Source organism: Felis catus, chromosome D3 (assembly GCF_018350175.1).
Source record: "Felis catus isolate Fca126 chromosome D3, F.catus_Fca126_mat1.0, whole genome shotgun sequence".
NCBI lineage: Eukaryota > Metazoa > Chordata > Mammalia > Carnivora > Felidae > Felis > Felis catus.
In genome coordinates, this window is record NC_058379.1 from 34,870,789 (window position 1) to 34,897,327 (window position 26,539).

The 26,539-nt window shown below is 40.8% G+C and overlaps 1 protein-coding gene across 8 annotated transcripts in view; it reads left to right on the forward strand.

Moving 5' to 3' along the window:
- Positions 1-3,056: 3,056 nt before the first annotated feature.
- PPP4R1 (protein phosphatase 4 regulatory subunit 1) overlaps positions 3,057-26,539 on the forward strand; it is a 64,004-nt gene continuing 40,521 nt past the window's right edge. Inside the window, exons 1-4 of one of the 8 annotated variants that reach the window (XM_023241747.2) lie at positions 3,057-3,135; positions 3,893-3,937; positions 23,439-23,523; positions 24,325-24,431. In XM_023241747.2, coding sequence (XP_023097515.1) covers positions 23,465-23,523; positions 24,325-24,431 — 166 coding nt within the window. In that variant the 5' untranslated portion in view covers positions 3,057-3,135; positions 3,893-3,937; positions 23,439-23,464. Of the gene's footprint in view, positions 3,136-3,496; positions 3,691-3,892; positions 3,938-15,634; positions 15,719-15,798; positions 16,466-23,387; positions 23,524-24,324; positions 24,432-26,539 lie in introns of those variants that run through there. The other 7 variants (XM_023241744.2, XM_023241746.2, XM_045042428.1 and 4 more) reach the window with 7 other exon arrangements.

Below are 26,539 nucleotides of genomic sequence, written 5' to 3' on the forward strand. Positions count from 1 at the left end.
TTTTTATTATTCAAAACAATAACTGATAGATCTGCCTTTTCTCTATTTTCAGCTTCAAGAATGACCACAGAAATGATAATTCCAAAGAAAAAAGTAAACAGTTAGATTACCAATACAAAAATTAATAAATGGGATAGCATTAAGCAATGCCAGGTAGGTTTTTTTTAAATGTTTTTTTTTTTAATTTTTTTTTTCAACGTTTTTTTATTTTTGGGACAGAGAGAGACAGAGCATGAACGGGGGAGGGGCAGAGAGAGAGGGAGACACAGAATCAGAAACAGGCTCCAGGCTCCGAGCCATCAGCCCAGAGCCTGACGCGGGGCTCGAACTCATGGACCGCGAGATCGTGACCTGGCTGAAGTCGGACGCTTAACCGACTGCGCCACCCAGGCGCCCCTTTTTAAATGTTTTTTAGATGTTTATTTATTTTTGAGAGAGAGAGACAGAGTATGAGTGGGGGAGGGACAGAGAGAGAGGGAGACACAGAATCCAAAGCAGGCTCCAGGCTCTGAGTGTCAGCACAGAGCCTGATGCGGGGCTCGAATTCACCAACTGCTAGATAATGACCTGAGCCAAAGTCGGACGCTTAACAGACTGAGCCACTCGGGCGCCCCAGGTAGGGTTTTTTTTATTGGCAATCTTTTCCCCATGAAATTTATTGTTTGGTTTTGAAGAGCCAAATACATCGATTTCCAAGGCTTCTTGGCAACTCATGGAAGTTTTCACTAGCATTTGAAAGAAGACTTACTCTGAAAAATTCAGGCCTTCGTAGCCACATAGTTGGATAATACTTTTTAACAAATTGACTTGTGGGGTGCCTGGCTGGCTCAGTCAGGGGAACACATGGCTCTTGACCTCAGGGTTGTGAGTTCTAGCCCCATGTTGGGTATAGAGATTACATAAAATAAATAAATAAAATTGACTTGTGACAATTCCCTCTATTTTACAGATTTCAGTGGCGAGACAGATTCAGAATTTATACCCTGGTTTGTGCTCTGACCACTAAACAACATACAGCTTCCAGAAACCACAGACTGCATTATAGGTGACACCGGGGTAAGGGTATAGAGAAAAATGAGTGCTATTCTTTGTTTAAATATCATTTTTTTAATAAGGAGGGAACAGAGTGAATTTTATAAATGCTGGTTTAAAAACCATTGATCTTTAAGAAAGGAGAGAAAAATCAAATGTAAAAAAACATGTACTTGTGCTGAACTGTGAATAAGAAAACCTTCAGTGAAATGTCTAAAGACGATAGTGCCTGAAAGGACCTGTAGTAACACGTAAAGCAGGCAGGATTATAAATGCGTAGTTCTTGAAGAACACCAACATTACACAGACCCTCCTCCTTTGCTGCCTTCCCAGAGGATAGTGAGCTAAAGCTTACGGAGGCCTAGCCACCAAAGGCAGAGTTTGTCTTTTCATATCCCAGGCTAGCAATTGGTACACAATCCCTATCTTATCACCATCACTGAGAATTATAAATCTAACTTCTGGGTAGATTGTCCAGATTGCTTTCTTCATCTTTGTATACCCAGTGGCTTGAGTATAGCTGGCACTCTGTAGATTTTGTGGTGTTACAAGAGCACCAGTTAGTGCAAAGAGCAAAATCCTCTCCTCCTCCTTTCTATCCAGAAATTGCTAAAATGGTAAGTGTCAACAAGAGAAATATCCATAAGCAGGGCAGGACTGTCATGGACTGAGTCAATTGGGACTGGTTTCTGTTGATAGTTTGTGAATTTCTGTCATTTGGAGAATTAGTGTCAGCGGAACTCACATAAGGGCATTCTGTAAGGGAAAGAAAGAAATAGGTTATGAGTTTGGCCTTCAGTTTTAATGATTCTATACATGAGAAAATTAGACTGTCTGATTTTTGTTGCTTTTAGAAATGTAATACATACCACACGATGTGTTCCATCTTGTAATACCTGAGAGGCAAGTTTTTGGAATAGCTCTGTAGAACCCAGTTTATTACACAGAATTATGGATTTCAGAGAATCGATCTGATCCTTAGTCTGATTCTCAGTGGCATTACATACCAATACAATGGGATAGGATGCCCACGGGCCTGCATTGAAAAGTCTCCATAAGACTGTTGACTCCTCCAAACTTATTTATAGCTTACTGTTGATTGGAAGCCTTACCCATAACATAGTTTACTTGTATATAATATGCATTATATACTGCATGCTTACAATAATATCTTTTTCTTTTTCTGGTATTTCTAGGCTATGCTGTTTGAGTTTTCTCAAACCGTTGCAAATCTCCAAAAATTTTTCCAATATAAGTTTTTAAAAAATTCTACATACAGCTCAAATCTGTGGAGTTTAAGCGTCAACTGCATAGTGTCCTTGGTTAAGACCACGTTGTGGAAAGGCACAGGCTGACAAGGGGAATTTCCTCTCCTCTCCAAGAAACCAGACCTGCCAGTGTGGTATCAATTAAACAATTGGGTGTTTTGCTCTCCACTTCTGAAGTTTACCAGTTTGGAGGTCTTAGGTGGGGTAGCAGATAGATTTAGAGTCTTGAAGATAGGGCAGTGTGAAACGGAGTCAGAAAACCTGGATTCAGCCTCCACTTTGCACTTGAGCTGGTCAATTAACACACGTTAAAAAAAAATCGGGAATAATAAAACTTGTAATAGTGATTTCAGGCATACACCTCAAGTGCTAGCAAGATTATTTAAGCTAAAGAAAGAAAAGCTCATCATAGGCCCCCTTCATCGAGCATCTCCTAGATAGGAAGTACTCTCTGGGTTCCTTACATTTTTTACTAATCCCAAAAATCCTGGGGCAGGCATCATCCTTCATGTACAGACGGGTTACACACCTAAGTTAAATGGCAGAATGGAGATCTGAACCCAGGCCTGCCTGCGCTCCTGCTGGAGCATTTCCCGCTTTGTCAGCGAAGGATGGGCAGGACACGGGGGCAATAACCTGTGCTTCAGCCTTAACCGCGCCTGGGTGGGAAAGCGGGCTGCACCACGATGACTTTGTCACTCAACCACCGTGCAGCCGGGCCCCGGGCTTTGTTACCAGCCACTTCGCGAGGGCCCCCTGCGCGCGGGGAGGCGGCGCTTCCTCCACCCGGAGGGTGGGACCCTCGGCCTCAGCCGGGCCTCGGATCGCCGACGACGTACGTGCAGCCCTGGGGAGGGGGCGCGGGGCGGCGAACGGCGCTCCCGCGAAGAAGGGCAGAGGCCGACGAGGCGGTGGGCGAGGCCGGTGACCCAATAAAGCGGGCCGGGCCGCGGGAGGCCCCGCCCGGGCCCGGTTCCGGGCACACGCCGCAGGGTCCCGGGCCAGCGGCAGCTTGCGCGCCCCCGTCGCAGCGCTCGGCGTGAGGGCGCCTCTGGCCGTGGGTGTGAGCGCGCCGCCGGGCCGGGCCGGGAGCGAGGGAGGCGGGGGGAGGGAGCGCCGGCCGCCCCGGAGCCGCGCGGAGCGGCCGGGCAAGGCGGGGCGAGGCCCGGGGCCCGCGGCGCCCGCCCGCCCCCGGCGTCCGGGAGCCGCTCGGCCCGCGGCCCAGGCCCGGGCCCTCGGCCCGCCCCGCGCGCGCGCGCGCCCCCGCCGGCCCGTCCCTCCTCCTCGCCGCCACTCCCGCGCGCGCTCCCCGGCTCCCCGGCTCGCGCCGCTCCATGTAGCCCCGGATCCCCGGGAGACCGAGGAGGAGGGGGCGACCACAAGATGGCGGGTACGTGGCCCCCTGTCCTCCGGGCGGCGGCGGCGGCGCCTCCTCCTCCCCGCGCCCGCCCGCCGCCGCCGCCGCCCGTAGTCACGGCCGGCGCGGGGTCCCGGCGCGGGGAGGCGCCGCGGGGTCGGGAGGGCGGGCGGCGGGGCGGCGCGCCGGGTCCCGGGGGCGCTGACCGGGCCTTTCTTCTCTCCTTTCGGCTCAGACCTCTCGCTGCTCCAGGAGGACCTGCAGGAGGACGCGGACGGATGTGAGTGCTCCCGCCTCGCTGTCGCGGCGGCGGCGGCCGGCGGGGAGCGGCCGGGAAGGAAGGGCGGGCGGCGGCGGCGGCGGCCTGGGCCCGGCCGGCGGGGACGGGGCTCGGTGAGGCGTGGCCCTGGGCCGGCCGGGGCCGCGAGCTTGAGGGAGCATTGCCCTTCGGGGAGGGAACGGCGCGCCGGGTCCGCGGGCGGTGAGGGATGCCCTGTCTAACGCCCGAGCTGGGGCTCTGTCCCGCCGCCCACCCTCGCATCATCTCCGCCCCCCCCCCCGCCCCCCAACCCGGGCGCCCGTGGGCTCGGGGGGCCGCTTGGCGTCTGTTCCGGGAGGAGAAAGTGGCGGGGCCCAGATTTGAGATGGGCATTTAGGGTGTGCTTGTTCCCGGTGGGGGCCCTCCGCGGACCCCCACCCCAGCCTCCCCGCAGGAAGGAAGAGGCTCCGAGAAGGAAGGTGTGTTTACTTAGAGTTGCTCTCAAGTATCACTCAGCGGCCAGCTGTATGGGAGCCTGGTCCGCGTTCTGCCGCCCCGGTTTGGTTGCCCCGGCTCTGCCGGTGTGGAGACTACATACCTGTAATTTCCCTACAACTCCTAACAGTTTTTAGATTGCCTCGACACCCCCCTGTGATTTGTGGATTACGGGAAGGCTCGAAGGTGTGGCCTTAGCTGGAGATACGAGGTTAACAGAGCGTATTTCTTTAATGCAAATGTTCGCGAATCACCCAGGCCTCCCTAAATATTACAATTTCAGCTTTTCTTTGAGAAAGGGGAGTTTCAGAAGAGTCGAGTCTTTTGTTTAAAAAAGCAAAAAAAAAAAAGAAAAACTTTGACACTGTTTCCAGAATAGTGTCAGGAAGGAACTGATATTTAGAAAGGAATTTGTTTATTTCGTGTGTGCTTTTCTAAGCATCAGAAGATAATTTGGAAATTGTTCTGGGTTGAAATGATAACCCTGGTAGAATTTGTGGTGTATTTAGGGGAAAGCCAGCCTGATGCTGAGATTTACTGTGGCTAATACCTAGGTAAGTAACTCAGAGATGGTTGCAGTCTGCAATTGTTCTTTTAAAATACTGTGTAGTTAATCCATAGCATCGTCTAATGTGGTTTCCCTTGGCCAAATTAAACTTAATTTTTAAATTCCTAGGTGTTTTGAGTGAAGTAAGAGGAATTTATTCACAAGGGTTCTCGAAAAAGAGTGATTATTTTTAACGCAAATCACTCAAACACAAACTTCTACTCTGGGTTTTTGTTTTTTAAGTAAGAAGTGCTCTTAAAGGGAGCAGTACTAATGTAGTGAAGGACAGCTTTTACGTTTCACTTAATGTTTTACATTAGGCCACCTACCTGCCTGCTAGTAAGTTTATAAGGTTATTTAAGGCACCTATCGATTGCTTGCAAAGTTAGGATTGGAGAGGTGGCTCTGATTGTTATCTCAAACAGGGGCTTCTCATTTACCTAATTAGGTTCAAGACTAAGGAGAAGATCTGTCTTTCAGCAGGTGTTTGGTAGGAATGTGTGGCGCAACAACTTCTGCACATTCCTTTATTTTCACTTAGGTGTCATGCACTCTTTAAGGATGAGCCATGGTGTCAGTTTCCTCATTGACCATAAAGGAGCCTAGCCTAGAGGGGAAAGCACACCTGTGAAGAACTCAACAATGATTTATTCATGAGCCTCTCAGGACTTCTTCAGGGTACTGAGGATGTGGCTCTGCAAAGGATGGTCACAGTCTATGCCCTCTAGTGGTTTACAAGCAATTTTAATATAAATGTGATAATGAAGATTTCAAAGGCAGTATACAACACGGTGGTTAATAGACAACACTCTAGAGCCAGACTGTTCTGTTCCAGTTTTGGGATTGCCACTTTGGACAGACTCCTACAACTCACTTAACCTCTGTATGCTTAAGTTTTGTCATTTGTAAATAGGTATAGTAAGTATTGCCTACTTAAGACTTGTTTAGAACCTTACGTATATTAATGCAGAAAAAGCACTTAGAACAGTACCTGGTAGATTAAGTGACTATTTTGTGGTGGTGGTTACGAGTAAAGAGTAGGGAAGCTTAAAAGAAAGCAGAGAAGGAAATACTGATGCTGAACATTACAGTACAGAATAAATACATTTATAGATGCTGCTAATGCTTGCAATTAACTTTTTAAAGGTTCTTTTCGTTCCCAGTGCGTTTTAATTTAGGATAAAATATTAGACATAAATAGTTTACTGAAGGCATAAATAGTTTACTTGCATATTTATAAATTGATTAAAGATTTTTTTAGAATAATTTTTTTTTCAGTTGCTAAGGTCTTTACAGTTGATACCTCTATCCAGAATATTTAGGAGCAATTTTTGAACATGTGGCCAGTTTGAAGGACCACTTGCTGTCTATTATGAAGGGGGAAAGAATGAGGGGGAAATCTGGCTGTGATGCCTAGGTCAAAGGTAAGAGAAGTATGGAGAAGCTGAGAAAGCTTGTCACATCCTGGAGAAGGTGGAGGACCAGAGATGTTAGAGAGAATGGAGCATGGGGCTGCGCTTACGACTAGAACAGATCCTAGGAGCCTGATTTTTCTGTCTTAAGTAATACTGGTCTGGAGGCCCGCCTCTGGAGTTATGAACCAGATCCTGCCGCTTCAGCCAAGCTTAGGTCTAGGTCTGTCTTTGTGATGGGGAAGAAATTATTTTCTGGCCAAACTCTAGAATCTTGGTTGCCTTTCCTGAATGCAGAACCTAGACTAAGAAGAGAGCAAATACTACTGTACAGGTGATCTGCAGCTTTGGAGACTTGGAGGGAACCTGGGTAGGGTCTAGATCTTGAAAGGTGGGCATTGCCAAGCCTTGATAAGAGTCAGGTCTTCTGATTGTTTTAAGCCCCAAAGTCTGTACAGAGCTCATAGAAAAGTGGGTAGAATGAGAAAAGGGTTGGTCAAAGACTGACTTGGCTGATGTCCTTAGAGAAAAAGAAACAAAATCCTAATATGTGAAAGATGGTGCATTGTATGTACGTAGCAGAAGGTCATGAAGGTAAGAAAATCATTCCGTGCTATTAAAATTAAGTTTGTTTTAGGTTAAAAGTAATTCTTTCCATACTGCGTCATGAAACATACTTTGAATTTCAAAGTGAAAGCAAGCCAGTGACTCAACGTTTGAATAGGTATCTCAGCAGAGTGACTTCAGGCTGGGAAAACCCTTTCTGTTCCTTGAATAATGGCAGGCAATGCAAAAATCACACATAGACTTTCAGAGAGAGAGATTTTAAGTTTCTTTTGTCACTTTTCTAAAGATATAGTTTTGGTTTACATTTCCAAATGTAACTTACTAGGTTTCTAAAATAGGTGAGATAGGACTTAAGTCAGATTGGATGAGTTAGCTTTATTGCACAGATCATTCTTCACAGCACTCCTGGGAGGTGTAGGCTGTGGTATTCTGATATTAGTAAGTCAGCTGATGCACAAAGAGGCTAAATTATTTTCTGAAGAAATGAAACTCCTTAACTACTGGCCAGAATTTTAAGGTAGGCCTCCTGCTTCTAAATATTGTATATGAAGTAGTCTTTTCTTAATTTGCCCATTTACAACATTGAGCAGCCCAAGCGTGTCGTATAGGCAATTTGTTTGAACTTTGCTTCAGATACCCTTGAAGATTAATTAATCTAGCATCTGCATATGGTTTAATTTAACCAAGAGAGATCATTCAAGTGAAGCTTGGGTGTAATCTAGCTTGTTTAGTCTTTATGGTTTTTTTTTTTTTCAGCTGTAACTAGCATGATGTTGAAGAGCTTTTGGAGCTCTTGTTCATGTTTGAGGAAGTTTTGGAAATCTTTCACACTACTTGTATTTTTCAGATTTGAGGGCACTGTTGGGTTAGAGTGAATTAAGGATGGATCCAGAACCAATTGGGTATAACTGCCTGGGCTGTACTTCTTTCAAAGAGTCTCTGGGCCCTCCGACTACTTTTTGAAAACTAGTTTTTGGGGGCACCTGGGGGCTCAGTCGGTTAAGTGTCCGACGTCAGCTCAGGTCATGATCTCGTGGATCTTGAGTTCCAGCCCTGCATTGGGCTCTGTGCTAACAGCTCGGAGCCTGGAGCCTGCTTGGGATTCTGTGTCTCCTCCTCTCTCTGCCCCTCCCCTGCTCATGCTCTGTCTCTCTCTGTCTCTCAATAATAAGTAAAAGTTAAAAAAAGAAAAAAGAAAAGAAAACTAGTTTTGATAAGATTCTTAAAGTCCTTGGCACCTAAGGGATTAAGGAGCAAAAAACTGGGGCTGTGTAGTGGCCAGGGAATCAGTTAAGCAAACTCTAGGAAGGTGCCCTTGAAAGTCATGATATTTAGAAGTGTTGTTAAATGGGGATTTGGAAGAGTGAGTCATGAGACTTGGTAACATATTTTGATTGTTACCAACAAGACCGGACAGGAGAAATCTTTATTTGGAGGTAATATAATTAATATCCTAGAAAAGCATGCTTAAAAATGGTTTTAGTGATACGCTCATGTGTATAGAATCAGTTAATGATGTGTTGGGTAAGAATTCTGTATAGAATTTTTTTTTCTTTAAGAAGGAAAAAGGAGGAAAACCTTTTGTAAATATGCATGTCAGCTGCCTGGGCTTGCAGCTGCAATAAAAAAAAAAAAAAAAATGTTTGCTCTTTCTGCCTATGAAACACAAATAGCCCTAGCTAGGTAAAGTTCATTAGTCTACCACATTTGTTTGATCACTGATTTATTATTTCTGGCCCTTTTGCCTCAGTTCCTCCTCTCATCAAAACAAAGAATTTATATTTTAAACTCTTCACTCCTCCTTTTGCCTTCTATTTTGGAATTTAGGATTTTTCTCTCTTGAGGGCAAAGAATTTTTGCCAGCAGCTACATGGTAGGGTGGGCAGTCCCTCGACTGGAATTAAAGTGGTATTTTCCGTTTACTTCGTATCTGAACATGAATCTGACGGGATGTTTTGGAAGGAATAGGAGGTGGCACGCCTGTGGAATCTGGGCTGCGAAGGTTGTAGGGCCTGCATCCCCTGTAAGTTCTGAAGAGGGTGCTTCTACGCAGATCTTTCATCTGGCAGGTCACCTAAGGTCCCCCTTCTCCAGGTCCATCCTCTGATCCTCCTAACTGTTCAGTCAAGCTTTCTTAGCTCCTTACCCCCCACCCCCAGACTCCACGGCAGGCTTGGTCTCTGGCCTAATTGATGTCAGCTTCGGTGGTGGTTGAGCATTTATCATGCTGTAATCCTGGAATACATCTCGGTATGTGCTTCTCTGCCCAGGAGAGAGCTCTTGGTTTTGTAAATGTTAGGTCTGCTGTGTTCAGATTCTGGCCCTTGCTCTGCATTCACTTATCATCTTGAGTAAGTGCCTTCACTTTTCTCAGCTGTTCTCGATCTGTAAAAGGTTGATGAACTTTTGGATTGATTCCAGTTTTTGGCTGTTACAAATAAAGCTGTGACGAGTCTCTGTGTGGACATATACATTCTTTCTCTTGGGTATATACCTGCAAGTGGAATGGCTGGCTGCCTTTTTCAGGAACTTTTTCCAAAGCGGTGGTAACCATTTTACACTCCCACCAGCAGTGTAGAAGAGTTCCAGGTGCTCCACGCCCTTGCCGGCATTTGGTGCGGGCAGTCTTCGTTTTAGTTTATTTATTTATTTTTAATGTCTATTTATTTTGAGAGAGAGCAAGCACATGTCAGGGAGGGGCAGAGAGAGAGGGAGAGAGAATCCCAGGCAGGCTCCACACTCAGCATGGAGCCCCTGCGCAGGGCTTGATCCCACCACTATGAGATCATGACCTGAGCCAAAATCAGGAGTTGGACGCTCAACCCACTGAGCCATGCAGGTGCCCCCAGTCTTCATTTTAGTGATCCTATTAAGTGTATACAGAGGTTTTTTTTTTTTTTTTGTAGTTTGAATTTGCATTTCCTTAATGACTAATAATGCTTTTATTTTCATGTGCTCATTTACCATCAGATATCTTTGATGAAGTATCTGTTCAAATTTTTTGCCCATTCCTTTATTGGATTATTTTCTTAATAAGAATTGTATATTCTAGGCACAAGTCCTTTCTCGAGTATGTGATTTGCAAATATTCTGGTCGGTGTCTTGTCTTATCAGTCTCAACAGTATATTTTGAGGAGAAGTTTTGAATTTCGATGTTCCGTTTAGTTTTTCACAAATGCCCTTTATCAGGTTGAGAAACTTCCCTGAGTGAACTCAGGGAACTTTTTTTGAAATTAAGAATGGATGCTGGATTTTGTCACATTCTTTTTCTGCATCTATGATATTCTTTTTTAGTTTTTTAAATATGAGTTACATTGATTTTTATTTTAAGTGAATGCCATTTTTTTTTTAATGAGAAATTTCAAACCTATGGCCGATGAGCCATCATATACCCACCATTTAGCTTGAACCTTCATTTATCCCCTTTTAACAACTGGGCTTTTGTTGGGGGGAGGCACAGAGGAGGCAGCCAGAGTGCTTTAAAGATATCCCGGTGTCATTTTATTTTAACTATAAATATTTCACAAGGCATATACTTGAAGTGTGATGTTTTAATCTATGAACAGAAGGACTCTAAGGTTATGGTAAGGTGTGCTAAATAATGAAAGTTTAAATGATTAAATTTTTTAGACATTTGCCTTGCTGGTTCTACTGCAATAAAGCACATTTGAATGACTACTCAATTCACTTTCATATTGATCACCAAATTAACAGAAGCAACATCTTGTTTATTTTTATGCTGCTAAGCACATTTCACCCTTTTGGGTCACTCCATATGGTAGCAAAAGAATACTGGTGAACAAAAGTTGAATTTTCTATTTTGGTTTGCTCTATCATTTAGAGGGTCGTATAAACTTTTAAAATTTGAGCTGTGCTGTACCTCTAGTGAGCCAGTGTTCCCAGAACTACTGAAATCAAGAGCTAGAAGGCAGAGTAATTATTTGTCCCTTAAGCAATAGAAAGTTTAGGCCTGGGGTCTCCTAGATAAAGGTGGCAGAGGTTAGAATACAGTTCAGATCTGGTAGGTTTGGATATTCTTTTCCTAGACATCGTCTAACATAGCTCTTTGACTGCAAACAGGAGGTGGGAGAAATTTCTGGATCTTGTTTATTTTTTTTTAACTTGCCATTTTCATACTGATGTTGGTCACTGTGCTATAACCTTGCTTATAGTATTCCCCTGTGAGGTATGTAGTAACCACAAAGTTACAAAAGTAGTATCCAGTGAGGCTTATCTGATGGTTAAATAATTTGCTCAGTCACCTAACTTGAAAGTGTTAGGTTAATAAACCTGTGTGACACAATCTTTCTTACTTTATTTTACTACTGTGTTCTTACTGCCTTCCAATTTGACTTTCCTTAATTTATCACTTATGTAGGTCATTTAACCTCCTAAAGGTTCTAGAGGATGTGAAGGTAGTAATATGCTCCAGGTGTCTGGTAGGTAAAATAATTTTTGTCCTAAGTTGCTCCTGTCTGCCATGAACATGGTATAATTTACAAAATACACATTTTTGTGTGTGTGTTTTAAGCACCCATGTATGGGAGAGTCAGTCATTGGAGTAAAAGTTGATAAGAATGTTGATGAGATCTAATGTGTCTCATCTTGTCTCTAGCTAATCACCTGAAGAGGCCATTTTAAAATCTGAATTTATATTTAAATTTATTATAGTGCTTTGAATTTATAGTCCAAGTCAGATTTGATAGGTCATATTTACATGTACGTTTAAAAAAATTTTTAATGTTTATTCAGTTTTGAGAGCAAGCAGGGGTGGGGCAGAGAGAAAGGGAGACACAGAATCCGAAGCAGGCTCCAGGCTCCAAGCTGTCAGCACAGAGCCCGATGCGGGGCTCCAACTCAGGAGCCGTGCCATCATGGCCTGAGCTGAAGTCAGATGCCTAACTGACTGAGGCACCCAGGCGCCCCTATTTACATTTAAATTTTAAATCAAGTTAGTTTTTGGTAGAAATAACTTCAAGACTTCAGACAAATTCAAGACTCTATTAGAGACTGGTGGTAATTTGGACCTAGATTAGCTCAAGTTTTATATTTGGATTACCTATGGAAAAAAGGATTACTAACCAAAGTAATTGGGTTAATAAGACCGTAAGGAAAATGTTTACTCACTGAAGGGAACAAACAGCGCATCTATAATGTATGGGAGATCCGCACTTGGAAGGGCTTCGACAGGCTACATTGCTTCTCTGACAAATACTGTTTAGGAAGCATGATCTTTGTAACTAATTTGACAGTCGATAAACACACTGCTGTTTTATTTATATGTGTACTTTAGGAAAATGCTTTTTGGAATGTCATAGAATGAACTTCAGGAAATTATTCTTAAGTTCAGTGTAAAATGACTTGTTAATAAAGATCGTTGCTAAAGATTTAGTAAACTTTTTGTATTTAAAGGAAAGATACCTGATAAACATTATGTTGTCACAAAGTACAAATTTGAAACGGCATACCTGTTGCTTGAGGCTGTATTTAGGAGGACTAAGTTATATGGTCCTTCAAATTTGTTGTCTTAATTCATTTTTTTCCTCCAAGCAATGACTTATGTGCATGTCTGTTACATTACAAGGGGTTGGAAAGTTTCAGTAAAGGACCAGACTGTAAATATTTTAAATTTTGTGGGCCACATGGTCTCTTGCAGTTACTCAGATCTGCTCTTATAAGGTGAAAGCAACCATAGACAGTATGTAAATGAATGGGCAATAGCTGTGTGCCAATAAATTTTATTTACAAAAACAGACTGTAGGCTGGTTTAACCTACTGGCCATTTTGCTGCCCCTGCATTGTTCTGGTAAGTCCAGAGTCTCTAACATTTTTATTCTTTACCTATAGCAGAGTGCCATCACACAGCAGACCTTTAGCATATACTTGCTGAGGTGAGCCTTGGTTCTTCTGGCCAAACTAAATATGACCATAAAACCTTACTTGCAGTCAAATAATGAAATTTATTTTCAAATTAAATGTGTTACTTTGAAAAATGTCAGACCTATGCATAAGTTGCACACCTGTTACAGTTAATTCCTCAAACCCTTCACCTACATTCACCCATTGTTAACATTTTGCCAGCTTGCTCTATTTTTCTCTATACGTTTGTGTGTGTGTGTGCGTGTGTGTGTGTGTTTATACATATGTATATGTGTGTGTATATACATGTGTGTATATATATAGATATATATACACACACAGTGTAATGTGTACATTGTTCTTAATCTTCTTTGCACCTTTTGAAAATAAATTGTAGAAATCAGGACCTTTAGCTTGGATCTCTGAAGAGCAAGGCCGTTCTCTCATAATCAGCCATCAAATTCAGAAAATGTAACATCAGTACAATACAAATATATAATAAGTAGTCCATTTTCCGATTTCACCTCTTGTTTAATAATGTTCTTTATAGCAACTGTCTTGCCAGTCCAGGCCCCAGCATTGCATTTCCTTGTCATGTCTCTTTAAAGGCCTTTATTTTTCATGATACTGGGTTTTTGAAGAGTCAATTTGGTTTTATCTGTTTCCTCATGATTTGATGTAGGCTATGCTTTTTTTTTGGGGGGGGGGGTTGTGGGGAAGATAGGAATATTATGTAAGAAATACTGTGATTTTTTTTCTCAGTGCTTTATCTCAAGAGGCACCTGATGTCAGCTGTCTGTTATTGGTGGTGGTAATTCTTTAACCCCTCCGATTAAGGTGATGTCTGCAAAATTTCTCACTTAAAGATTCTGTTCTTTTGTAATTAGTAAGAGGAATACTTTGACACTGAGGAAATATGCTATTCCCAAACAGACTTTTACCCGTTAGTGTTAAGAATGTGGCCAGGATTCTTACTTGGATCAATTTACATTTACTGGCTGGCAGTCTGCTTTACAGAGAAGAGCTTCTCCTTCCTCCCTATTTATTTGGTTATTTATTAAAATATTAATTTTAAAGCCCACGCCTTAAGGCAAGTCTTATAAAGATGATTAAGTCTCTAGGGAGTGTCTCGTTTTCATTTTCTAAGATGTAAAGAATTGAAAAACAAAATTTGGTAAGTTTTGTGGTCTAAGCAGTATCAATGGAAAAACTGAAGGGGAGAAGGGAGGACACACTATCTGCTTTCCTCTCTTTTTTTTTTCCTTAAAGTTTTATTTTTATTTATTTTTGAAAGAGAGAGGGAGAGAGAATCCCAAGCGCTGACAGTGCAGAGCTCAATCTCATGAGCCAGAGGGAGCATGACCTGAGCTGAGATCAAGAAGTAGGATACTTAACCGTCACCCAGGCGCCCCTGTTTTTTTCTGTTCTAAAGGCTGTTATTAGAGGCTGTATGGCGAACAGAGGATGTTATGATGAAGTTTGGTGAAAGTCCAGTCACACAAATTAACCAGTTCTCTGGCATGGTACTTCTTAGAGGCATTAATATGCTAATGAACTTGTCACTACCTTTGCCCGGGGATGAAGTGCCCTAGTCCCCTGAAATATCCCCGTGGGCTCTCTTTCACTAACAAATATTAATGAATGTACATTATTCAGGAGAAGCCTTAGACTCTTTTTTAGAGAATAAAAAGATTAACAAGACAGTCTCTGCCTTCAGGGAATCTATCTACATTTGGGGCCGGGGGCAGGGAGAGGAAAAGGCAAAGGAGAAAGAACCGCTCCAACTGGCTCTTGCTGGCAGAATAAAAGCAGGGACACCCAAGACTGGGGAATTCAAAGGAGGAAGAGATGTTAATTAGAAAGACTGGGAAGTGCTTTCGGGATGGTGTTCGTGAGTAGGTGAATTTAAACTCAGATGAGGATGAATGGCAGAAATGGGGCAAACATAAGCACCCGAGGCGGGAGAGCTGCGGGGCCTGCGACCGGAAACGGCCCCCTGCGTGGGCTGAGTGCCGGAGAGGAAAATAGGCTGGCCAGATCCTGGAGCCCCCAGAGCTGTAGGTTCATCCTGGCCGCGCTGCCTGCTGGCGAGCTGGGGGTGTTGGGGGGGAAGGGAAGGGCAGGGAGTGCAGGGAATGGAGTAGAGTAGAGCACGAGGAAGGTGGAAGTGGCTGTGCTGTGGAAGCCGGGTTCGGGTGAGGGATGTGAAGTCCACGATTGAGGGCAGTGGTCTTCAAACTTAATTACGGTATACCTCCTAAAATAATTTCAAAAATTCCATCTCATACGTTTTTAAGTTTGAGTATTTTTTGAAATAAAACAGTTATGAATATGTACATGTAATGATTATAAAACTTTTAAAAATGGAATGTACATAGCACAGCACTTTGATACCCACTATCCATCCACTTTCAAGAATAAACTAAATTGGGAATTTTACCTTGGTTTTTTTTTCTTGATCTCTTTCCATCTCTTACAGAAAATTTTATCCTAATATAATTTTTTACACTTGAAAGTTTCACTGATAATCACATTTCTTGCATCAAAAATATGTATACAAAGAGAAATGGAAAATTTTAATTTCCTGCGGCCAGAAAACTAAAATTTTTTTTGTTTCAGCTATTATTATTCCATTATTATCATTAATACTCATTTGGTCAGCCAAAATAAATCACACATTATGGTAAACACTTGGTAAACAAAATTTTATTGAATGGGCAAATGAAATGGATGGAGCTTTTGAAAAGTTACGTATTCATGAATGAATGTAATTTGTTGCTAGAATGAGACAATATTTAGCATTGATTTCTATTTTTTATTTTAAGACCTATGTGCACTGAGAAGTTTTGTTGACATAAATAAGTTGATGGAAAGGATTTTAACAGTGTCGCTGATTTCCTTGAATTTCGTCCAACTCATATGGTAAAATTTTTTAAATTATATTTTTAATGATCTATCAGCCTTTCAAGTTTTTTGAAAGCAAAGGATTGAAAAATGCCTGACTTGTAAAAGTATTTGTTACAGTCTTTAGAGAGTTGATCTCTTAACACTTTCAGCATTATCTCAGTGGGTCCCTTTGTTTGACAGTGGAGGTTTTTTCCAGCCTTGGGGCAGTGTAACACAGTGGCCTTGGAGTTGAGAGATACCTCTTTCCTTGTCCAGTGGGAGTATGGGAGATTGTAAAAGGGAAAGCCTTAGGATCTAAACCACTAGGCATATTTTTGCAACAAGTACTCCTAGAAGTTGGGGTCTATAATATCCCTTAAAGTCATCCGTCTGATTTATTCCCAGGAAGATCTTTGTGTCCCTCGTGAGGTTCAAATGCCCTGGTTTGCTCCCAGCAAAAAGCATCAGAGCCTCTGAATTAGGGTGTTGGGAACTGGGAGGTGGGAATACAGGATACTTTGTAAAAGTAGAATTTATAGTTCTTAGAAACTGATTAGATAATGGGAGCCAGAAAGTTACTGTTAAAAAGGTAACTGAAGACTTCATGTTTGAGAACTCAAGGTTACTGGGGAGAAAGTCATGAGGAAGAGCTGGTTTTTATAAGATTTGTTTGGACAGTTAAATGTTCAGAACAAATGTGACATTGAGGTGGAGATTCTATGAAGTACTTGCAAATATGGATCTGGGGGTCATGGCAGGAGAACTCTGGAGGTAATCTGCATTGTAAGTAATGAAGGAGATTTTCAAGGGGAGGAGGGGTGTGTGTGTGTGTGTGTGTGTGTGCGCGTGTGTGTAAAATATGAGGACAAAATTAGAAGGAAACTCCCTCTGTAAAGAAATCAGAAAGAAGCAAGCAAGAACAGTCTAGAAAGGTAGAAAAATACTCAGCATTGTGTACTTCCTGAGAACCCAAGAAAAGAGAATTTAAGAGGAGGGTGTTGGGATATGGAGTCAGCCTTGTCAAGTGCTATAGAGAAGTAAGACAATAAATCTAAGAAGGGCCCTCTAATTTTGTCAAGTTATTGCCGATCTTTAAGACAGGGGTCACGAGAGTGAAAGAGAAATAGGACGGATTATTTTTCTTGGGGTGAAGACTGTAAAGGGAACTACCTCTTGAAGAAGTTTGACAGAGTCATTTTAGAGAATAGCAGGCTTAAATTCTAGAATCAGTGTGTCAGGAAAAAACCCACCTAGTCAGAATTGTGCTTAATTACCTTTATATTGCACATAAAGTATGGTATACATGGCCTCACTCTCCCTCCACCACTGTAATGTTACTGTTTCTGTAGTGAGTCCTAAATGAGGTGGTTGGTGTTTAAAGGCAGTGTTGTTGGAAAAATATATCCAGACAGCAGTAGTGAGATGCTACATTTTGAGAAGCATGCAAGGACAGCTGAAGGACTTTTATATCTTCTCATGCTCTTTTTTTTTTTAATTTAGAAAAATTTTTAATGTTTATTTTTGAGAGAGCACGAGCCGAGGGAGGGACAGAGACACAAACACAGAATCCGAAGCAGGCTCTAGGCTCTGAGCTGTCAGCACAGAGCCCAGCGCAGGGCTCAGATTCACCAGCTGTGAGATCATGACCTGAGCCGAGGTGTGGGACGCTTAACTGACTGAGCCACCCAGGCGCCCTGTCTTCTCCTGCCCTTAAGCATATATGTGGTTGTAGAGTAGAATGGTTGTCAGGTGCACTATTCAAACTTCTCCCTTGCTTCTGTCCTCCTGGCTGCTGGTACTGCTTCCTCTGACACGGTGCTATAGAGTTCATCAAATACATGTATGATCGTAAAGGAGGAAAGGAAGTTGATTTTTTGAGGGTAGTTCTGGGAACATCTTCTGAGAGAATTTGAGATTTAAGAATAGCACATTCAAAATTCTTATTGAGCCTGAAATTAGTATGAAGTTATAGTATGTCTGAGCATAGTTAGCAAGGAATAGAAAGGAGGTTTGCTTGTGGTATTCATACAGGTACAACCGGGATTGTCTCCACTGAATTAGAATGTACTCTTGAAGGGGACTAGGGCTTCTCTGTATTCCTTCTCTCCTCTGCTCCAAAAGCTGAGAGTGTCAGGTAATCGGAAGAGGAGTAATGTGACACCTGGGCTTCCAGGTGTGTGAAGGCAAAGGGTCTTTTGATTTGGAAAAGACAGCATGATCTTTGCTTCTTAACTTTAAAAAATGATGATTTGGGGGCCCTTGGGTGGCTCAGTCGGTTAAGCTTCCAACTCTTGATTGCGGCTCAGGTCATGATCTCACAGTTTGTGAGTTCAGGCCCCGCATCTGGCTCTGCACCAACAGTGCAGAGCCTGCTTGGGGTTCTCTGTTATCCTCTCTCTCTGCCCCTCCCCTGCTCACTGTCTCTCTCAAAATAAATAAATGCACGTTTAAAAAAAGTGATGGTTTTGATTAATAATAATTTTAATAAGGTCTTAGTAGAGCACAATTGAGTAAGTATATATGCTGCCTGGAATTGTCTGTTGCTCAAAAGAGGTGTACTGCTGTTGAATTTAACTAAGTTGTTGCTTAGCAAATTTTATTTATTTTTTTTTTTTATTTTTTTTCAACGTTTATTTTTGGGACAGAGAGAGACAGAGCATGAACGGGGGAGGGGCAGAGAGAGAGGGAGACACAGAATCGGAAACAGGCTCCAGGCTCCGAGCCATCAGCCCAGAGCCTGACGCGGGGCTCGAACTCACGGACCGCGAGATCGTGACCTGGCTGAAGTCGGACGCTTAACCGACTGTGCCACCCAGGCGCCCCTTAGCAAATTTTAAATGCCATTCCTAATTATAGGGTGGTAATGTGGTTTATTTAGCCAGGTAAGAGGATTTTGCAAAATGTAGTAATGTTACTTTTTAAAAATTAGATGGCTAAGTTGATTTTGATTGGCCACATTCCTCTGCTGTTCCTGCCTCACTTCTGTATAAACCTTGTGTCCCACCTGTACTAATAGTTTTCCTTTACTTCCTCATTGTCTTCAGATTTCTTTGCCTAGAATGCCCTCTTCCTGCCCTCTGTCCTGCTTGGCAAAGTCCAGTATACCTTCCAAGAATTGCTTGACTCTTTGAAGCCTTCTTATATTCACTCACCAGGGCAGATTAGACATATAATAATGAACAACATATAATAGTTAACAGCATATTTTGTATGCTTACGCCATGTATCTTTTCTTAGTGTATTTATGTAGACACATATAGATACCTCCACATATTTATACATGCATACTACATGCATACACTTTTTGTCTAATGTTTGTATCTGTGTTTCTTGTTGAGTGCCTGGCACTTAACAGTATATGTGCTGCCCTCTTACTGGTTGACGTGGATGACAACATTTAAAAACACATGGAGGGGCGCCTGGGTGGCGCAGTCGGTTAAGCGTCCGACTTCAGCCAGGTCACGATCTCGCGGTCCGTGAGTTCGAGCCCCGCGTCGGGCTCTGGGCTGATGGCTCAGAGCCTGGAGCCTGTTTCCGATTCTGTGTCTCCCTCTCTCTCTGCCCCTCGCCCGTTCATGCTCTGTCTCTCTCTGTCCCAAAAATAAATAAACATTGAAAAAAAAAATTAAAAAAAAAATAAAATAAAAACACATGGAAACCACATTAAGACTCACTGTATCTGGAAAGAAACCTACATGCAGGTGGGACAGAACGTTTACCTTATTTGCCTGACACCATATCATACTTTGTACACATTATCTTTGAATGTGTGTCTTAAAAAGTCTTGGCCTTTATTTAAGTCATGTTATTTTATAGATGAGGAAGCAGACCCAAATTAATTAGGTATTTGTGTAAGTCCACATAGAGAGTTCATAAGTAGCAAAACATGACATTTGAACCCAGATCTGTCTTACTTTAAAGAGCCTTTGCCCTTTTCATACCACTTTGCTGTAACTATGTAGGGGTTAAATTAATCACCTTAAAAAATGGATCCAACTTTTATGTTTTAGACATTCTTTTCCTTAAATTTAAAACAGCTGAAAATGGAACATTGCTTTCTCTGGTGTAGGGAGCTGAGAAAGTATGGAAATTTGGGGAGGTCAGATAATTCGAAGAAGCATTTCAGAGTGATCATTGTTTTTATATGCTTTTTGGTAAATTTGAAATTTCAAATAACATGGAAAGATGACATGGGTTTTTTTACTTCATCAGTGGAGGAGACTAAGTTTTTAAAGCTATGAAACCCTAAAGGGCTGTTGCAGTCATAGTGAATTTCCGTAAACTTTAGTTATCTAGAAAGAAAGCCCTCAGGTGGGGTATGGAGGCATGAAATGTCTCTCTTCATCCACAGTAATATTCCTTGTCTTTGTCTATTTTGTCTAAGAATATCACCACTCCAGCTTTCTTATCTTACTATTTCATGTTTTGTCTTTAAAAAAAAAAAATCCTTGGGGCACCCGGGTGGTTCAGTTGGTTAAGCATCCAGCTCTCAGTTTTGGGTCAGGTCATGTTCTCACAATTTCGTGGGTTCAAGCCCTGCGTTGGGCTCTGTGCTGACAGTGCAGAGCCTGCTTGGGATTCTCTCTTTGTCTCTCCCCCAGGTGTACTCCGTATCAAAATAAATAATAAAAAAATAAAAATTCCTTTTCTTTTCAATCTCTTAGTTGAAATTTTGCCGTTAAAGCTATGTCTATGGTGGACATCCGTAGTTGGGTGTTACTTTTTTTTAATTGGGAATCTCTGCTTTTAAATGTTTAGTCCACTTATATGTAATGTAATTATTGGTCTGGTTGTGTTTAGGTCTGCTTTTTTCTTTTTCTTTTTCTTTTTTTTCAATTTATTTTTTTCTACTAGGGATAGCATGTGCGTGCCCATGTGCACACGTGTGTGCAGTAGGGGCAGAGAGAGAGGGGGAAAAAGAAAATCTTAAGCAGGCTCTGTGATCAGTGTGGAGCCTGATGCGGGGCTTGATCTCATGACCCTGAATCATGACCTGAACCCAAATCAAGAGTCCACACTTAACTGACTGAACCACCCAGGTACCCTTGGGTCTGCTTTTTTCTATTTGTCTCTTTTTTTTCTTCCTTTTTTTTTTTTTTCATGTTGCTTTTTTCCTGACTTTCTTTGGGGTTAATGATATTTTTTTTGTATTGCATTTTAATTCCCCTATTGGCTTTCTAGCTATGCTGCTTTCTTACATGTTTTTGAGATTACTCCTAAGGACTATAATTTGTCTTTAATTTATCATACTCTGTTTAAAGTTAGTGTTGTACTTTGCATAAACTATAGAATCCTTGTAGCAGTACAGCTACATTTACTCTATGTTGTCTGTTTTATCAGAGGATATTATTTACTGTACCATCACTCAGGGTATATGCTGTAGGATTTTTTTCATTTGTGGTAATAGTTTTTTTTTATTGATTATTTTTGTGTTTTTCTTTTGTATAACCTGTGGTAGGTGTTTGCAGGATGACTGGGTAAGATCTAAGCGTGCAGTCTGTAACTGTGGTAACCAATCCTTGTGGCCTCCATAATGATGCTTTCCAGAGCTTTATTGGTCCAGTCAAGAATTGATGAAGAAATCTTGAATTCAGAAAGGACGATTCAGGCCAGAATGATTCCACAGATATTGGCAGGAGGCAGCAGTAATGGGAAATAGAAATGAAGCTTTGTCACCATTGCCTGTGCCAGAGTGGAACACTTCCTTTTGTAGACAATTGTCAACCACGATAGAGTGGTGACAGAAGTTGAAGGAAAATAGATTTTGTTGCCCTCTGAGAATATAGTTCTCAAATACGGTAGTTCAATAATCTGCATTTGAGTTGGTAGGAATATTTATTAAAATGGGTGCTCCTGGGCCGCACTCCGAGCCTACATAATCAGTATTTGAATGTGTGACCTGGGAGTGTGCATTCAGAGATAAGTGCTCCAGGCTTGTCTTAAACACAGCAGTGTTCGATGGTTGCCCCTCTAGGCTTTGTAAGGACTAGAGTCAGTGTTATTAATGTTTATCTTTAAGATTGACAAGTGTGAGGCTGATGAAACAGTTTGGTCATAGTCATAGAATTCTAGAGCCTGCATAAAGGCGCTTTTGAGGCCATGCTAGCTCAACAGACGTGTGTGAGAAAGGAGAAAACAGAGGCCAAGTGAGAGCGTCTGAGCAGTTTTTACAACTTTCTGATTCAAAATAAATAAGGTACTTTGCTGTGAGTTGTAGATCAGCACAACCTGTATAAAACTTTCCTGCACTATGTAAGCAATTATTTCCATGTTAGGTGTTATTTTTAATCCATTTGGAAAATCTCTGCCTTTGAATTGGGTTGTTGAGACTGTTTGTGTTCAGCGTGATAATTGACATGGTTGGGTTTAAATCTCTCATCTTGCTATTTCTCATCTGTTTGTCCTCTTTTATCCTCTTTTTCTGCCTTTTGGATTGAGTGTTTTTTATGATTCCATTTTATGGCGTTTATTGGCTTACTAGCTATATAACTTTTGGTGGGGTTGTTTTTGATGTTTAATGGTTGCTGTAGAGTTTATAATTAGTATACATCTTTAATTTACTACTGTCTGACTTCAAATAATACATATCTCTTCATATACAGTGTAAGAATGTTAGGAAGGTGGACTTTGCCTCTTTCCTGCCTTTGTGCTATTATAGTCATACATTTTACTTCTATATGTGTTAGAAATCCCACAGTACTTTTTAAAAACTTTTATTTAAATTCTGGTTAGCATACAGTGTCAAATTAGTTTCAGGTGTACAATATAATGATTCAGCAATTCTGTACATTACTCAGTGCTCACCACAAGTACACTTCTTAATCCCCATCACCCATTTCACCCATCCCACCCATCCCCCCACCCCCCTCCCCTCTGGTAACTATTGTTTGTTCTCTATAGTTAAGAGTCCCCACAGTACGTTTTTTAGCTTTTTATTTTGCAACACATATTTTTACTTTAAACAGTTATCTTTCAAAGAGATTTTTAAATATGAAAAGTCTTTTGTATTTACCCACCTATTTACCATTTCTGGCGCTCTTTAGTCCTTTGTGTAGGTCTGGATTTCCAATTGGTACAATTTTCTTTTGCTTGAAGGACTTACTTTAATATTTCTTATAGTGCAGGTTTGCCGGTGATGATGTCTGTCAGCTTTTGTGTGTCTGAAAAGGTCTATTGTACCTTTGTATTTGAAAGATACGAATTTCAAAGATATTTTAAAGATGCTTATTTACTGGGTATAGAGTTTTAGTTAGACTTTTTTTTCTTCTTCCTCTTTTAGCACTTTAAAGATTACTGTCTCCTGGCTTTTATTGTGATGAGAAGTCTGCTGTAATTCTTATCTTTGTTTATAAGGGGAATTTTTCTCTGACTGCATTACAGAATTAAGAGTATCCGTGTTTGACATTTTATTTATTTACAAGTTGTTAGTGTTCTGATTGAACATGTGAGTTCTCAGTTATCACCCCATGCTGTTTCTGAAGCCTCTGACCGCTGTGTTTCTAGAGACAACTAGACCTATCTGTAGGAAAAGGAGAGGAAGCATCCTTCACTTATTCATGGCTTCCGAGTTGATGTAAGAGTCACTTGCGACCCTTTATACCACTCCAGAAACATTAAAGGCAGTTTTATTTAAGCTCTTCAGACAGGCAAGGGATACTTTTTAGTTTCAAAGTGTTATAAGGAGTATTTCTGATGTCTCTGATAGTTGGTGTGGATGACTACAGCTCAGAGTCTGATGTGATTATTATACCTTCAGCCCTGGACTTTGTCTCACAAGATGAAATGTTGACGCCACTGGGGAGACTGGACAAGTATGCTGCAAGTGAGAACGTATTTAACAGGTACATGCATACATATTCTTTTCATTATGGAAGTGGAAGGAGGGTTTTCCTACATTAATTTCAGTAAGGAAAATACATACAGTTTTTTAGTTTAAAGTTGTATTGTTAACGTGCAGTCTCAGTCACCACCTTTTATTAATAATCACAGCCACGGCTTTTTTTATAATTGTTTACTCTTTAATCCTAGTAACCGTGTGGCACTCTTTCTTTGCTTTTTGGCCAAAACAAAAAATACCATTACTTTTTTGCTATTAGGCATAATTTTGATGATTGTGCAAAGCGATTACTGAGGGGAGTATATTCTTCTTTGAGCAGGTGATGTTGTATACCTACTGTGTGCCAGGTGATGTTCAAGGGGATTGGGACACACTTCCTAATGCATTGTTTCTCCAATGGTGGTCCCCAGATCACCTGTATCAGACTTTTCTGATAAGTCTTTGCTTAAATTTTTGAGTATAGATGTGTAAAACTCATTTAGTAAAAATGTGTGAGGGTCATCTGTATAATGAAGAGTGTGTGTATTTTCCCATTGTTTGATAATTGAAGATCATGCTTGAAATTTTATAGAATTTTCAGTGACCTTAGAAATTTGTTACATCAGTTAAAGATGAAAAATATTTTGGTAACTATTCTCTCTCATCTTGGTAAAATAAAATCCATAGTGGCATTTGTCACTTAGGAAATCAGTGACTTAATTTATGTTATAAGATGTATAAAAAATTTTCTTTATAACTATATAGATTCTACACTTTGAAATTCTAAAATTCCACTAAATGCTATATTATTTTCTTTTTCTGTTAGACAAATGGTGGCCCGGAGTTTGCTGGACACGTTGAGGGAAGTCTGTGATGATGAAAGAGATTGCATTGCTGTTTTGGAAAGAATTAGCAGATTAGCTGACGATTCAGGTATATTTTTAATGCAGAGAAAGGTTTCTTTTACCAAATTTGAGTTTTTAAAAACTATTGAAAAAACTTAGTGTGATATGAGACTTCTTTAAAAGATTTCCTAAGTAAATTCCCAAATGTGTCAGTAACAAGAAAATCCTGTTCCTAAGATTCATACATTTTATAGTTGGTCTCTGTTTAGTTTAATTTTGGAAATTTCTCATCAGAAAAATCTAAAAATACTGTTTTGCATCATGTATGTTAATTGTAGGATTACTAAAAACGTAAAAATAATTTTGAATAAGTTTTAAAAAGGGACAGAGTGGGCTGTAAACTTTTTGAGGCAAATATAAAATGCTTCCTTTTTGTATGCTTTCTCACTTGCAAAAAAATGTCAGTCACACATGGTAAAGCTAAAGGTTTTTGTCTCCAAAGCAAATCTAGAACGGTCTGCTTAAGAAAGAGGTAAACCTGATTTGAGGCTTGGAATATGGTTATATTAAGTTTCTTTAAAATATTTTTTCTTGTGAAATATGTATAACATGCAATTTACCATTTTAACATAATCTTAAGTCATAAGCGTGTTTTCATTTTAGAAAGATTCAAAAGTAAATAATTTTTTTTCTTTAGCCTATTATCTTTTTATTAAAATGTGTTATTTTTCACTTTCTAACAAACTTTTTGTCATGTCAGCAGTCTCATTTTTTAATTTTTAAATGAGCCTGTCTTTTGGTGAGCAATTTGTTTTGTGGGAATATGTTTTACTATTTACATAAGCATTAAGTAATTTTTATTTTCCTATAGGGTAGAAAAAATATTTGTAAGTTAATCTTTTTCATTACGATATTCTTTGTATGTACTTGCTTATGTGTATGCTTGTGCCAGAATGGTTTTAGGGAGTCTCATCAATTATAATTTTTCCTTATAATTTTAACTGGTCAGAAATATAACAATTTGACTTAAAATTTTGGCTCATCCCATTGTGGTTTTTTCCTTCTTAGTAGAAATAGGTATTCCTTATGGAGGAATTTTTGTTTGTTTTCTTTTACCTGTTTACCACCTGTAGTGCTCGTTTTTATTAACATATATGTATATACAGTTGACCCTTCAACAGCATGGGTTTGAACTGTGTACAGGTCCACTTTTACAGATTTTTTTCAGTGAGTACAGTACTATAAGTTTATTTTCCTTATGATTTTCTTAATATTTTCTTCTCTCTAGCTAACTTTATTGTAAGAATACAGTATTCAATACATGTAATATAGAAATTATGTGTTAATCAACTGTTTGTTATTGGTAAGGCTTCCAGTCAATAGGAGGCGATTAGTAGTCATGTTTTTGGGGAGTCAAAAGATGATGCATGTGGATCTTCTGCACAAAGGACGTCAGTCCCTCAGCCCCCTAGTTGTTCAAGGGTAAACTTTATGTAAAAAAAAAAAATTTTTTTTTTTTTTTTTTTTTTTTGATGTTTAGGGACACAGTGCAAGCAGGGGAGGGGCAGAGAGATGCATACAGAATCCGAAGCAGGCCCCAGGCTATGAGCTGTCAGCACGGAGCCCGACGCGGGGTTCAAAACTCACAAACTATGAGATCATGACCTGAACTGAAGTCAGATGCTTAACCGACTAAGCCACCCAGGTGCTAGATTTTAAAAATATATTCTTGGGGTGCCTGGGTAACTCAGTCGGTTAAGTGTCTGGCTCTTGGTTTCAGCTCAGGTTATGATCTCACAGTTTATGAGTTTGAGCCCCACATCGGGCTCTGAGCTGACGGCATGGAGCCTGCTCGGGATTCTTTCTCTCCCTGTCTCTCTGCCCCTTCCCAACTTGCTCACTCTCAAAATCAATAAATGAACTTAAACAATATATATATTCTCAAGTTGTTAAGTTCATGGTAAATATCTCTATTGACATTTATATATTTTATTCAGTAAACATAATACAGTGTGCAGTCCTATGCAAGAATCTAGGATAAATGCTAGAGCAGTTACTAAGGTGAATAAGAATTTCTGTCATCAAATTAACAGTTTGATGAATGCAGCTAACTCCTAAACAATAAATTATAATGGAGAGGATTAGCTCTGGCTTCAGAATGTTAGTGACATTGAGTTGGATTTAGTAGAATGATGA